This window comes from Centroberyx affinis, unplaced genomic scaffold (genome assembly GCF_046629955.1).
Source record: "Centroberyx affinis isolate AG114_WGS23_722 - 3 ecotype Tasmania unplaced genomic scaffold, CSIRO-AGI_Caff_v1 ptg000129l_1, whole genome shotgun sequence".
Lineage (NCBI taxonomy): Eukaryota > Metazoa > Chordata > Actinopteri > Beryciformes > Berycidae > Centroberyx > Centroberyx affinis.
Genome location: NW_027278829.1, coordinates 256413 through 269168, shown reverse-complemented (window position 1 = coordinate 269168; position 12756 = coordinate 256413). Strand labels below are relative to the sequence as shown.

At 43.0% G+C, this 12756-nt stretch overlaps 1 protein-coding gene across 1 annotated transcript; it reads right to left on the bottom strand.

The window, feature by feature from the left end:
* Positions 1-321: 321 nt before the first annotated feature.
* tbx18 (T-box transcription factor 18) lies at positions 322-10956 on the bottom strand. Its single transcript, XM_071529946.1, has 8 exons — positions 10725-10956; positions 8701-8863; positions 8045-8146; positions 6277-6448; positions 5397-5564; positions 3890-3954; positions 2429-2523; positions 322-2162 (listed from the first exon to the last, which is right to left on the bottom strand). The coding sequence occupies exons 1-8, from the start codon at positions 10954-10956 to the stop codon at positions 1621-1623; spliced, it is 1539 nt and encodes a 512-aa protein (XP_071386047.1). The 3' UTR covers positions 322-1620.
* Between the last annotated feature and the right edge of the window lie 1800 nt (positions 10957-12756).

Below are 12756 nucleotides of genomic sequence, written 5' to 3'. Positions count from 1 at the left end.
CATCCTAAGCCTCTGGAACAGACCCAACCTTTGACTGCTTTATCTCACACACACACACACACACACACACACACACACACACACACATACACAACAACACTCATATGCATGAGCCTCAATATATAAGCATAGACCCAGTCTTCCGCAATCCTGTCTTCACACAGAAATTATATATTATATATGAATTTGTTAATATTGCTCTAGTAAAAAAAAAAAAAAAAACTACAATAAGACTATTAAGAAACACTCACACACTCACAGTTGCATTATTCATCCAGAGAAAATCTGTTAAACCAGCAAGACACTGATCATATATAATCATTGTGACATGAATAGATATATTTTATTTGGCTCAAAAAGGTCATGGAACACGTTCATGTTCTAGGCCAAAGGGTGTGCTGATATAGCATGTGTTTGCAAAGAAAAGCTTTTCGGTCGAGTTCAGGGTCGGCCGTGGCGTACCTGACCCGGTCTAATGAGCAGAAGCAGGTGCATTGGGGTTTTTAAGTGCGATGGGTCACATAGCCCTTTATATACACAGCTCTCCGTCCCGCCCCTTCCCCGCTATATACAGAGTCGTCAAGAGCAGTCACGACTTTTTAGTGTCACAAAAGGAAAGATGCACTTTTGTGCATACGAACATACGGTCTGTCCAACCAGACGCAGAATATGTAGATCAGTCAATCAGTCCCATCAGAGTAGAGTCATTCTCAAACATCGCTCTGTGTTTACAGCTTTAACCTCGTCAGTCCAAAACTGTTATGGGAATGTCTCCCATGGTCTCTCATGGCCGGGACGCTGTCATGTTAATATTTTATGTGCGACATACTCCTGATGCCTCTCCAATGCGTCATGTCTTTGAAGTCTGAGTGGTGAAGAGGCCGTGCCTGTAGTGCATATTACTATGTGGACTCTACCTACACGTTTGTTTTCCCAAAGACTTGACTGACATGTTATGAGCAACAATTTAAAGTGAATTAATAAAAGGATTCATTTTAGTCCATATATCCCTTAAAAATAAGCTCAAAAATAGGGTCCAGTAGTTCCGTCCACGGTAGGCAAGATTTCACCACATTATGGAGGCAGCGTAGAGTTGCTGTGTGAGTATAATAGTTGAAAGAAGCTGCTTGACGGGGGGGCTCCTGTCAGGGGTTGAAGTGCTTGCTTTGAGGGTCTGGGCCAGCCCAGTTTCTGCCCAGTCTTACTTGGCCTCTGTTTGTGTGGATCTGATCCATATTCTGTTCCAGTTCAGTCACTAGGTTGCATTATTTGGACTCCTTATCCGAAGCCACAGTCTCTTCCTTTAGCAACCGCTGCAGCTGCATCCCAACCCCCAAGACGCTCATGTCCCAGAGAGCATGCTTGAAAAATAAGAACTTGGTAAAAAATATTCCCTTCAGTTAAAGGAGCTTTGACAAGCTCTTTGTGCTCGCAGAAACAATGTCTTGAGCTGTCGGCCTTGCTTCTCTGTCTTTGTTTCTGTCCACAGTTCTGCAAGATGGTTGTTCAGCTCGTACTGTAGATGATTCATTTGGACAAAGTTCTGAACCAAAAGCAACTTATACCCATTCCAGAATGTCATGCTGTTTCCATGACAACCCCAGAGGTCAGGGGTCAAGTTCAGCCCATGTGAGCGGTGACCTGTGAGGCCCCTACTCCCGGCTGGCTACCGGCCAATCCTAAAGTCCGAGAGTCAAACAAGAAGCCTTGCTGGCCTCCGCTGAGCATGCCCAGACTGTCCGTTAGAGTCCCGCTGGGCGAGGAGCCAAGGAAAGGGTTCTGATGATTGGCAGCGGCAGCGGCGGCCATTTTATCGGGGCTGGCAGCGAGGCGCGGTGAGGGAGGGAATGTGTAACCATAGAGACTGTACGGCGGTGTGTGGAGGCGGAGCCCAGCGTAACCCTGGGGGGAGGGGTTTGGTAGATAGCCAATCTGAGAGGCAGGGAGCGGCAGGGAACAAAATCCTTCACCCTCGTAGCTTGAGGGACCTCTGGGAGGGGGGAACGGCTCCGGGGCGTTGCTGTAACGATGGAGGGGGTGTGTGGGTCGGCTGCAGTTGTAGTCAGGTGGGCTGAGAGGGCAAACCTGGAAAGGCGAGGAGCACGGAGACGAGGAGAGCAGGTGAGATGATGCTCCAACACCTCCGTGGGCTCCTGGGACTCCTGCAGAAACACAGAGAAACAAGAGAAAAGAGGTGAAGCCCAATTCCACTTGTTTCCAGTATCGAGAGCAGTCTGGTTAGAGAACTATACCTTTTTTGCCTGATCGAAACACATTGGCTCTAAGCCGTGACAATAAAGGCTTTAGTCTCTTCCCTCCTTACTGGATTTAGATTACTTTGGACATTGTGGATACAGCTCAAGAGTTTTTTCTTTTTTTGCACTGGAGGTTTTCAATCTTAGAATCTTATTTTTCCAGCAAACTCTACCTTGTTTGGCCATGCCAGGGATGTCCTCAAATGTGAGAGTTCGCAGAGATGGACGCCAGAACGCATATGACTCAACCAGAGCCTCCAGACCCATCCTGTAAAAAAACACACACACGCACACACATGGTCAGAAACACATAGATCAGCAACAGAGAAATCAAGATTGAGAACCTCCCACTTGCACAGATTTGTTGGTCATTGATGCAGCAGCGCGGCCCCCTTCCCAGCATGCCTCGCTGCGTCGGACATTACGCCAACCACCTGGCGGCCATCTTAGCTGCCTGCGGGCCCCTCTCTCGCTGTCTCCATGGAGACCGCAGGTAATGAGGGGCATAAACGCCACATTGCGATTGGCCGCTGCCAGCCGGGTGCTCCGGGGTAATTGCTTTCACACGGCTTTTACGGGCGAATCAGGACGAAGGAGCAGGAAGCCACAGCAAGGATTTATGAGGTGGGGCTCCCCTCCCCCCTCCTCCACCCACCCCTCCCTCCTTCCCTAGGTGGGGCAGAGGGCTGCTGCGGCGGGGTAATGCGAGTGCTCTGTTACCCCTCGTTAGCGTGAGGATAAAAGTCCTCCCCCCCGCGGGGTCGTAGCCACGGTGATAATTTAGACAAGCTGCCCCGAGCGGCTCTGTGTGCTCCGAAGCAGCCTATCAGAGCAGGAGTTTATTTAGCAAACTGCTTAACTCTTCCTGTAATATTTAAGGGGAGTTTTTTCTGCCTTCCTGAGTTTAACTTTTATAGGGTCAGCTGTCAGGGTCCCTCGGTTATCCAGGTTGCCTTTCTCTACCTTCCTCCCTCTCAAATTTTCTCTCTCACACATTCTCTCTCTCTCTCTCTCTCTTTCCCCCTTCCTCTCTCCTCCTCTCTAATGATTTCTGTGAGGGCCTCATGGGAGTGGCTGTTTGGAGACTGTAGGAGTTTTACTGCCGTGTTGTTTTAATGCTGTGTTTATATATATGTTTATAAATGTGTTTATATAGATTTTCTTCAGGACACTCTTGACTTTTATTATTCTGCTGTTGATGTTTATGTTCCCGTGGCTGGCTGGAATCTGACGCTCCATTTGGGTTTGCTGCCGAGGTTACATTTTTCCCTCTCAAAGTCCGTGCCCGCAACTGTGTAATTGTAGAAATTAATGTGCCTTTAAACTTAGCACATTTAAATGAAAATGCATCACCAATTAATATGATGAAATCATAATAACGTGTGCCACGACTGTTCGGACTTTGTCGTCCCCCCCCCCCCCCCCCGCCCCTCCACAACAGAGTTAATGGTCGGTTGTTGCACATTTTCCATTAGAAAAAAAAAACAAATACATAGCTTTGCTCCCCATAAAATCAGATTGCAATAGCTGTGACAAAAACCACAACCAAGCCAGAATATAATGCAGCCATGCATCCCACATTCCCCCTAATGCACCAGATAATGTGAAAATCTCTGTGGTCGAAATGAACTCACCGGTTTCTGCCAGAGTCTCTGAAGCCCTTGGCAAATGGGTTTCTGTCAATTTTCAACCTTGTAATCTGAAAAGGCAAAAACAGACTCCCATTACTCGCAAACATTCATATATTACACAGTCCATGATAATATGAACTTCTTACACATAAAGAGAAGATTGTTCCAACCAAAGTGATTTGCATTCTCTGTAATCTTTTAGCCAGGTCTAATACTTTCATGTACAAAGCTTGCTCAAAGTTTGTCTGTATGTGTGTTTGAGCCCATGCGTGTGTATGTATATGTGTTTGCGTATATTTGTGTGTGTGTGTGTACATGTGAGGGTATGTCTGTGTGCCTGCTGTGGGCCTGTCCCGGCTGTGTGTGGTGTGTAAGGTCCAGCTCTGTGACCCGCGTCCAGAGGGACTTTTATAGGCATCGCCACCGTGTTCTGAAATCAGCCATCATGCGCTGCTGTGGGCCGGCCAGCCGAGCTAACATCCTACTTCAAAGCCCAGGACAAAAATCCAGAAAAATCCAGCACTCTCCCCTCATGGAAGATATTGGCTTTGAAAATTGGTGGTGTAAAAGTCCCCTAAAACTTAAACATTCAAAGGAAGTAGAAGTACAAAAAGGGACCTTAGTGCAGCAGCAATCCCCTGAATAAGAAGGGGCAAACAACATGTGTATTGTACCCATTTTGTTAACTATAGATTTTCGGTGAAAGGTTGAAAAATTGCCCAATCCAGGTTATGATATCACTGTGAAGGCTTAATCTTTTTTTTTTATTTTTTATTCCTAACCGCTTTTCTATTATAACAAACAGAAAAGGCAGTGTGGTGTGTGGAGTTGGCAGCAAAACAGGTGAAAGTTGATGACCGGTCAAAATCTGTATTATGATTGCTCAGAATCTATATTACTATTCTGTTTTCCTTTCAGACTCTGGTTCTGAACAAAATGTTCAATAAGCTTTTCTCAGTATAGCCGGTGGCACAGTCCCTTAACAACACCGCAGGATCTCTCTCTCTCTTTCTGTCTCTCTCTCCCTCTTTCACAGACACACACACAGAGACACACACACATACATACATGCGCATTCACACACATACATATTCCTTCTCTAGGAGGAATCTGTCTCTTTGGTGCAGAACAGATCAGAACACGGTGCAGAACATACAGCTCTTAAAATACTGTACACGGTGAAGGAGTCAACATGTTTTCTATCAAATTGTGCTTTTTTTCCATCTAATTGTTCTGTTCTATCTAGCCATTGAACGTATTAGGCCAAGGTGGCTGAATGTTTTATACTCGACATAAATTTGCTCTACATGTTTTAGCAGTCATTATCAGCAGTACAAGACTAAACTAAAACAAACAACAACATCTGTAGTCAACAGGGGGATGCAGCACTTGCAATCCTCTGGATAACTTTGAGTTTTTTAGGCCACAGTGGCTAATTTGGTGTGCTGGGTTCAGCTAGTGGTGTTGGTTTTGAGCGGAAATGTGGTTGTGTGGAGGTCAGCCAGGCTACCTGTTGGTTCTGGTATGCGGTGACGGTGGTGAACACAGTCTCGGGGAAGGAGAAGGTCCTGGTGCCTTCCCCCACAGGGACGGCCCTCACTGGGGACAGCTCCTCTCCGCACTCCTTGCGGATCACATGGACCCGCGGCTGATACTTATGCATGGAGTGCAGAATAATCTGAACAGGGAGGGAGAAACATAAACGGTTCAGGCTCAAATTACACAGCAGCAGAATTATATGTTATTCACAACCATAAAACAAACTCAGGGGATAATGCACATGCACGCAAGCAAGCACAGAGACACACAGACATAGATGCACACACACACACACACACACACACACAATCTTATGTTTTATATCCACTCAAGCTCTTAATGGGTTTCCCTATCAGTCACCCCAGAAAACATTCACTTTTTCATTTCTGCGAGTAACAATTTCAGAAAACTGAATTAAAATGTTGTCCTTAACAAACTGTTGCCAATACACTTTAACAAATGCATTCACTGATTGTATTCTTCTCAAATGAACTAATAATATGCCTGATGAAATGATGAATAACATTTTAGGATCCTTTAAAATTTTCTGAAATTCAGCAGAAAGCTTTTTTTTTTTTTGCAGGCCCTATAGTCAGTTTATAATGATGTTCATATTTTACTGTTTTTAAAGTTTTATTTTTTGTTTTTGTAAAAATAGGCTAGTATACATATGGGCTGCCACTGAAAAACTATAAAGTCCATATAGGCATATTATAGTGACATCATAGGATAAAAAAAATACCATCCAGTACAAAAAGGTGACATAAACTCACTATTGAGTATCAGACACACTTTAAGTCCCTATAGGAATATCATAGGCATATTATAGTAATTTTCGTCATGTTACTTACGTGTCCCTGGTCGTCCAGCTCGTTGTTGGTCAATTTGAGTTTGTCGAAGCTGACCACCTGACGCATCCACGTCTCTCCGGAGGCCGGGGAGTCCGGGTGGATGTACACCCGGGGCGGGACGGGGGAGTCCGCGTTCCCCGCTACCATCCACTTGGAGCTGTGGTACACGTACCTTCACGGTTCACAGACAGGTTGGTGAGCGGGCAGAAGTCAAAAGTTAGTATTTTTTTTATTCTCCTTTCTACTATTATCCATTTGGCACTGTGCTAGGCCTGTACCGTAAAAGATACACAATAACGGCGTCGGTGATTGGTCACCCGCTCATTGTCGGCTGTAACAGAGAACAAATATCAAGAAAAAAAAAAAAAAAGATAGCAATTGATTTGGAAGCCGTACCTTAAAAATCATGAGGGTTTGATAGGCCTATTTAAAAAAAAAAATATTCCATCAAAATTGTAATCAGTAATGTAATCCAAGGGATTAGATTCAATATCTTAATGTATTCTGATTACCGGTTGCTTTCAGATTACTTTGACATATATAAACGTATTGGTACAGATAAGAAAAATATAGAAAACAAATTACAATGTTCAGGAAATTTATTTCAGGTTTGCATCCGAACACTCCTTTTCTCTGTGCCACGTTTTATAAAAACACCTGCCACCATTTAAATGGCCTTCTGAGTTTCACACTTTCACTTTAAAATAATTCCCAGAAGTAATGCTCCGTTTGCTCAGGTAATGAACGGAATACAGCTGCAGTTTTTGTGTTACAAATATTCCCTTACCATCCAACCCTGGCAACCATGGAGGGCCAAGAGTCTGCAGGTTTTCATTCCAACCAAACACTACAGCAGCTAATTTCACTGTTGACTTCTTCTTGTCTGGTTGAAGTGTCCTAATCGGTGAAATCACCTGGTGTTTTATATGTTGGGAAGAAAAGCTGCAGACTCTTGGCCCTCCATGGCGCACGGCTGCCTATCCTGCTCAAAACTGTGTGCGTTTGGGCAAGAAAGTTTGCTGATCTATGTATAATAACTTTGTCACATTGACCAAATTATAACGTCTTGTCAGTCATCACTCATTGCTCCACTGTGTCCCTAAAATCCAGTCACTATAAACGGGTTTTGGCGGATAATGACATTGCATGCAAAGACTTGACCATGTAGGGTTTAGTGAATTGACGCCCCTGCACTAAGAAGTGTGCATGCTGTGTTTTTGCTGTATTATAACGACGTTTGTTGGTTTGACCTTCTAGGGTGGAGAGGTTAGGCGTCCAAAAGGCCTTTTCCAAAAGGGACGCAAAACCGCCGTGACAAATCACCGGTGCCAAGCGCCATTTGTGGCTCTGGGAGCTGAGGTTGCACAACTGAAAAGTCTTGGTTTCTCCCCAGCACAGTGTATATGGAGTCTAAATTAAGACAGCTAAGCCTAACGAAAAATCTCTGTAATATAACCGTAATATTCCTATAGGGACTACTGTGGCTGTGGTAGACCTATGGTGAAGCTATAGTGACATCATCTTACTTACAGGGTATTTTTATCTCCAAAGGGTATCACTATAATATTCCTGTAATATTCATGATGATTCTATATTTTGCTGTAATATTTGGATAGGCCTAGTACCATTCTAAGATTTATTATATGATTACAGTTCTTTGTCGTAAAGGTTTCTGCAGCCTGTTTTGCCATTGGCATGAATTGCGATGTGTGTGTGTGTGTGTGTGTGTGTGTGTGTGTGTGTGTGTGTGTGTGTGTGTGCGTCTCACCTATATCGTTTGTTGTCCACGGGGATTATATCCATGGCAATGTAATACTGCTGATGTGGGTCCAAGCCCGTAATCTTCACGCGCATAGCGGGGAACATCCGCCTGACAGGAAAACCAAATAAATCATCTGCATTGGAGATTTGAATTGGTCTACAGGACAGACTCTTATTCTTTTCGTAGTTTCAATAATCCAATGCCAATAACACCCATGAGAAGCAAAGAAAAAAGTCTAGTTTAGATAGGGAAACCTGCATCTTACAGTGTAGGGAGCGCTGGTTAAAAAAAATAAAATATACAAAACTATTTAGGCTATCGGCTTCGTTAATTGTTCTAACAATTTTAACCTAATGTAATAATTATCCGTTTAGGCTACAGTTCAGAATGTATATACATCACTGATTGTTATAATAGTTATTTAAATAATGGAGTGATTTTCTGCTTAAAAGCGCTGCTTTGATCAATTTAGCCCTATAAGACTTTAACATTTGTTATACTGTACAGGTTTTATTGTCTGTCATTATGGAACAAGTCTGTCATTCTAAATCCCGCTCTATCTGTGCGGTGTGTTTTTCTTCTGTAAAGCCTATTGTTGAAAGACAAGACTAAAATAAGATTTTTCTCTCCCAGACAATATTCAGTCCCATCTCTGTGCCTACCGTCCAGCCTTGGTGATGATCATTTCCGTGCCAATCTCGTGGAACCGTTTCCACAGATCTGATCCCTGCAGGTCCACGCGGGTCTCCTCTCCGGTCCCGGTTACCGGCGCCGTGCACAGCGCTCCCGGCTGCGGGCTCTCCAGCAGCGCGTCCTCGCTCTCCGCTGCACAGAAAGAGGATTGAAAAGTCTTAATGTGAAAATTTGGACTTTATTACATTTTCACCCATCCACGATAACAAAACACATTCCTTGATTCCCTTGTAAAGTTTAACCATGCTGGGCATTTTAGTTTCTGTGACTCAAATAAAAGACAAAATCCTGAAAAAACCGAACTACAGTGATCCTATACATTTTAGAAGGATATATGTAGGCCTAATAATATAATAACATTACAGCAAAACTAACTTCCTATAGGAATTAAAGGACTGTTGTATTGATATCATAGGAGATAAAACTACGTTTAAATACGATAATTCACACTATAACTCACTATTGAGTACACAGACACACTTTAAGTGCATATTGGAATATTATAGGAATATTGTAGTGATACCATAGGAGATAAAAATGCCTTCAACGACGACAATGCGTCTATAAAATCACTACTGAATACCGTTGACACACTATAGTCCTTATAGGAATATTCTAGGCGTAGTGATATTATAGTGATACCCAAGAAGATTACCAAAAAAAAAAAAAACTTAAGTAGGCAATGATAAAGTCACTATAATTTCACTAGTATACCACACACACTATACGTAGGCCTATCTACAGGAAATTGTAGGAATATTATAGTGAGATAAAAAAAAATAAACTACTTTAAAGTACGATAACGTAACTACACTCACTACTGAATACCACAGATACACTTTAAGTTCCTAAGAATATTATAGGAGCACAATGATATAAGGAGATAAAAAAAAATACCTCTGACTCACTATTAAATACCACAGATACAATATACATAAGTCCCTATAGGGATGTTATAGTGATTTTTCGTTAGGCTATACCTGTGTTTGAATCAGTCTTAATTTGTGATTATATTAAGAGAAAACCTTAACAATAGTGTTAATGTCTCTATCCTTACTGCTGTTATTATTTGCGCTATTCAGCATAGACTTCGCCAAGTGGTAGAAATTTATAGGTGTTATGCATGGGCCTAACAAGACCAAACTATAGCACAAAGACAGATCCGCAGCCAACTGCATGCTAAACTTGAAACAGATTTAATTCCTAATTTGTCATAGCCACTCACTTTATGTTTTCTGCAGACCTTGCAGCATCCTTTCCGTGGCAGTTTTCCTGCCTTTATACGCTGCTAATTGGCGTGTTTATGATTGCAACACAACTCATAAAGCGTCTCACATTAGTCACACTCACACTACTCATATTTACTAGACCAGGGCCGTGATATGATATCACATTTCCAATGTTCCACCGCTCTGACCATAGCCTATCATTGTTTTGTTTTATAGACTACATCTTTTCCGTTCTACAATATTGACTTTTCCTGGGCAGCATGCAAAGGAGAACAAAACCTCGATGAAAATAAGTCTGATAGTCTCATTCAAAAATAAATGTCAGTATGAAAGCATAAAGGGGAAAAAACATTTAAATCCTCTCCTTGTGATATATACAATTTATGGTATACATATATAAATTGGCCTGTTGCAGTGTTATGCATATGGCTGGAAAATTGAATCACTTTATGCTAAAGACCATCAAAAGAAAACAAATAAACACAAAGACAATCTAATCTAGGCTTGATTTGACATTTATTATCACTATTATTATAATTATTAGGAGCTCAGCTGTAGTATGCTTAGTAGTGTTAGCTACTTTCAGTATTATTTTATGCAGTTACCCAGAGTTAAGAGTCATTATCCGAGTGTATATTTTCAAACCCTGACAAATATACTGCATCCCATTCTTATTATTGCTAAGTTATAATAAATAATAATTATAATTATTATTAGGCCTATTATTAAAATAATGTTGTGTTGTGAATATGTAGGCTACTTACGGGATCCGTCACTTGCACATTCTGCCTCGCTGCCCCGGTCGCTGGCGCACGCTCTCTCGGCCCGCGGCCCCGGGCTCCCGGTGAGATCAGAGACATCAGTCCCGTCCTCGAAGCCGGGAGAGACAGTATCCTCTCCGGTCCTGCGCCTTTTTTCCGCCCCGATCAGCGCCTCTACCGAGAATGCGTGCGCCTTAACGCTCAGCGTGCACGGGGACCGCCGCTTCTCTGCCATTTCTCTCGGTTTGGGAGAGAGGAGCGAGAGGAAGGAAACGGCGTCAAAGCTGCAAAGAGCAAGAAAAGTTCACCAACGCAAAAAACAATCCAGGATAACTGTCCTCCGTGTTGTCGGTGAGACGGTTTCTCTGTCCACGAGTCTCTCTGGACCGACAATGGAGGGGACAGAGGGAGCGGGGACGAGCTAGTAGGCTAACGTCTCCGTTATCCGTGAGCGCGGTGCGGACTTTGGGAAAGTGTCAACAACCGGAGCTTCTAGAGAGGAGAGCCGGAGAAAGGGACCTGTCAATCACAGCACAGAGCACCCAATCACGACCAATCACAGCCCCCCGGAACTTTTCCCTGGTCCCGCCCGTTATGGGGGCCGCTCGTGCCGCCTTATGTGGTAAAAGTCGAGCTGGTGAATGAATCATGTCTCCAGGCGAAGGAGCGCGAGGAGCGTCTCTCGGGCATTGCGCGCATTTTCACACCACGGCCCGACATGCTTTGCATATCTGGCCATTAGTACCTCCTGCTCGATGGCCACTCGGGCCCCCATACTGGGGAAAAAAAAAAGAAAAAAGAATTTCACATAGACTAGGCTATTTCAGAATCTATCAAATATGATCTTCAGAAACTGGCCAAAAACGTGTTTTGCATATAGCAGACGTTCATTAGAATTATAACCTGAGGGGCCAAAATATACCTGCAGGTGGTCAGATGTGGTCAACAGTCCGTACTACTATCTACCGTATTATTTTCATTTTTGTATAAACTATTGAAACACATTATATTGTTTGAATTCTGAAGAATACGTGAAATGTGTTGTTATTTTTTTATAGATATATATATAGATATATATATATATTTTTTTATTAGCCTATGTTTTTTTAGTTAGGCTATTTATTAGGGCGGAGGGGTCCGTTCTCGGTTAAAAACGTTGTCATACAGCATGTGTGATGCTTCAAGACCAAACCAGACTGTTCCAAACAGCAATTGTCCCATTAGGCGAGACTGTAACCTTTCATAACAAAAAAATAATAATACATGTCTGCATTCCTAGAAAAAATAAACAACATTCTGCAATTTGTCACTACATTAAAAAGTACACTGACAATAGGCTATTGGGTAGGGTTAAAAAAAAAAGTGTCTCATAAGGACCAGTTGGTCCAGTTTAGGCTTAGAATTAATTGCAAGCAGAGTGATGCTGTGGTAAATAAGGAACAACCAATAAAAACTTAAATCAATAAAGGCCTAAGGTTCAATTTCTCCTATTCTCTTTAAAATACCCTACAGTTTAATTTGGGGCATCCGTTTGATAGTAATTACCCTAAGAATTTAGCCTTGACTACATCATCATGCGAGCCTAACATGGTGGATAAAGTGAACTCTAACCGAACTGTGTTTTGGTGGGTTATACCCTCCGCCAGCCTCTACCCCTGATTAAAAGGCCTGGAAGTTAATTTAGGAACAGGGAAGCGGTTTAAAATATGACCCGCTGAAGTGTAGATGAGTTGGATTCTCTGTCCACGTTTGGAAATAATCCCTCGCGCTGTCCAGGACGTGTAAATGAGCGTGTGGTCATGCGGGGAATGCGTGTCCGTGTCGGGTGTGTGTGATAACATATGGAGGGAGGGAGAACCTATAAATAAACAAGGCTGTGTGTGTGTGTGTGTGTGTGTGTGTGTATGTGTGTGTGTGTGTGTGCTGGGGGGGTATCACAGTGGCCTTGCTCTGTTCTGATTGGCTGCCTTACGTTCCAAGCCGTTCTACCCAATAAACACACACCTTTAACCGCATAGGCCTATAGTTAATTTAA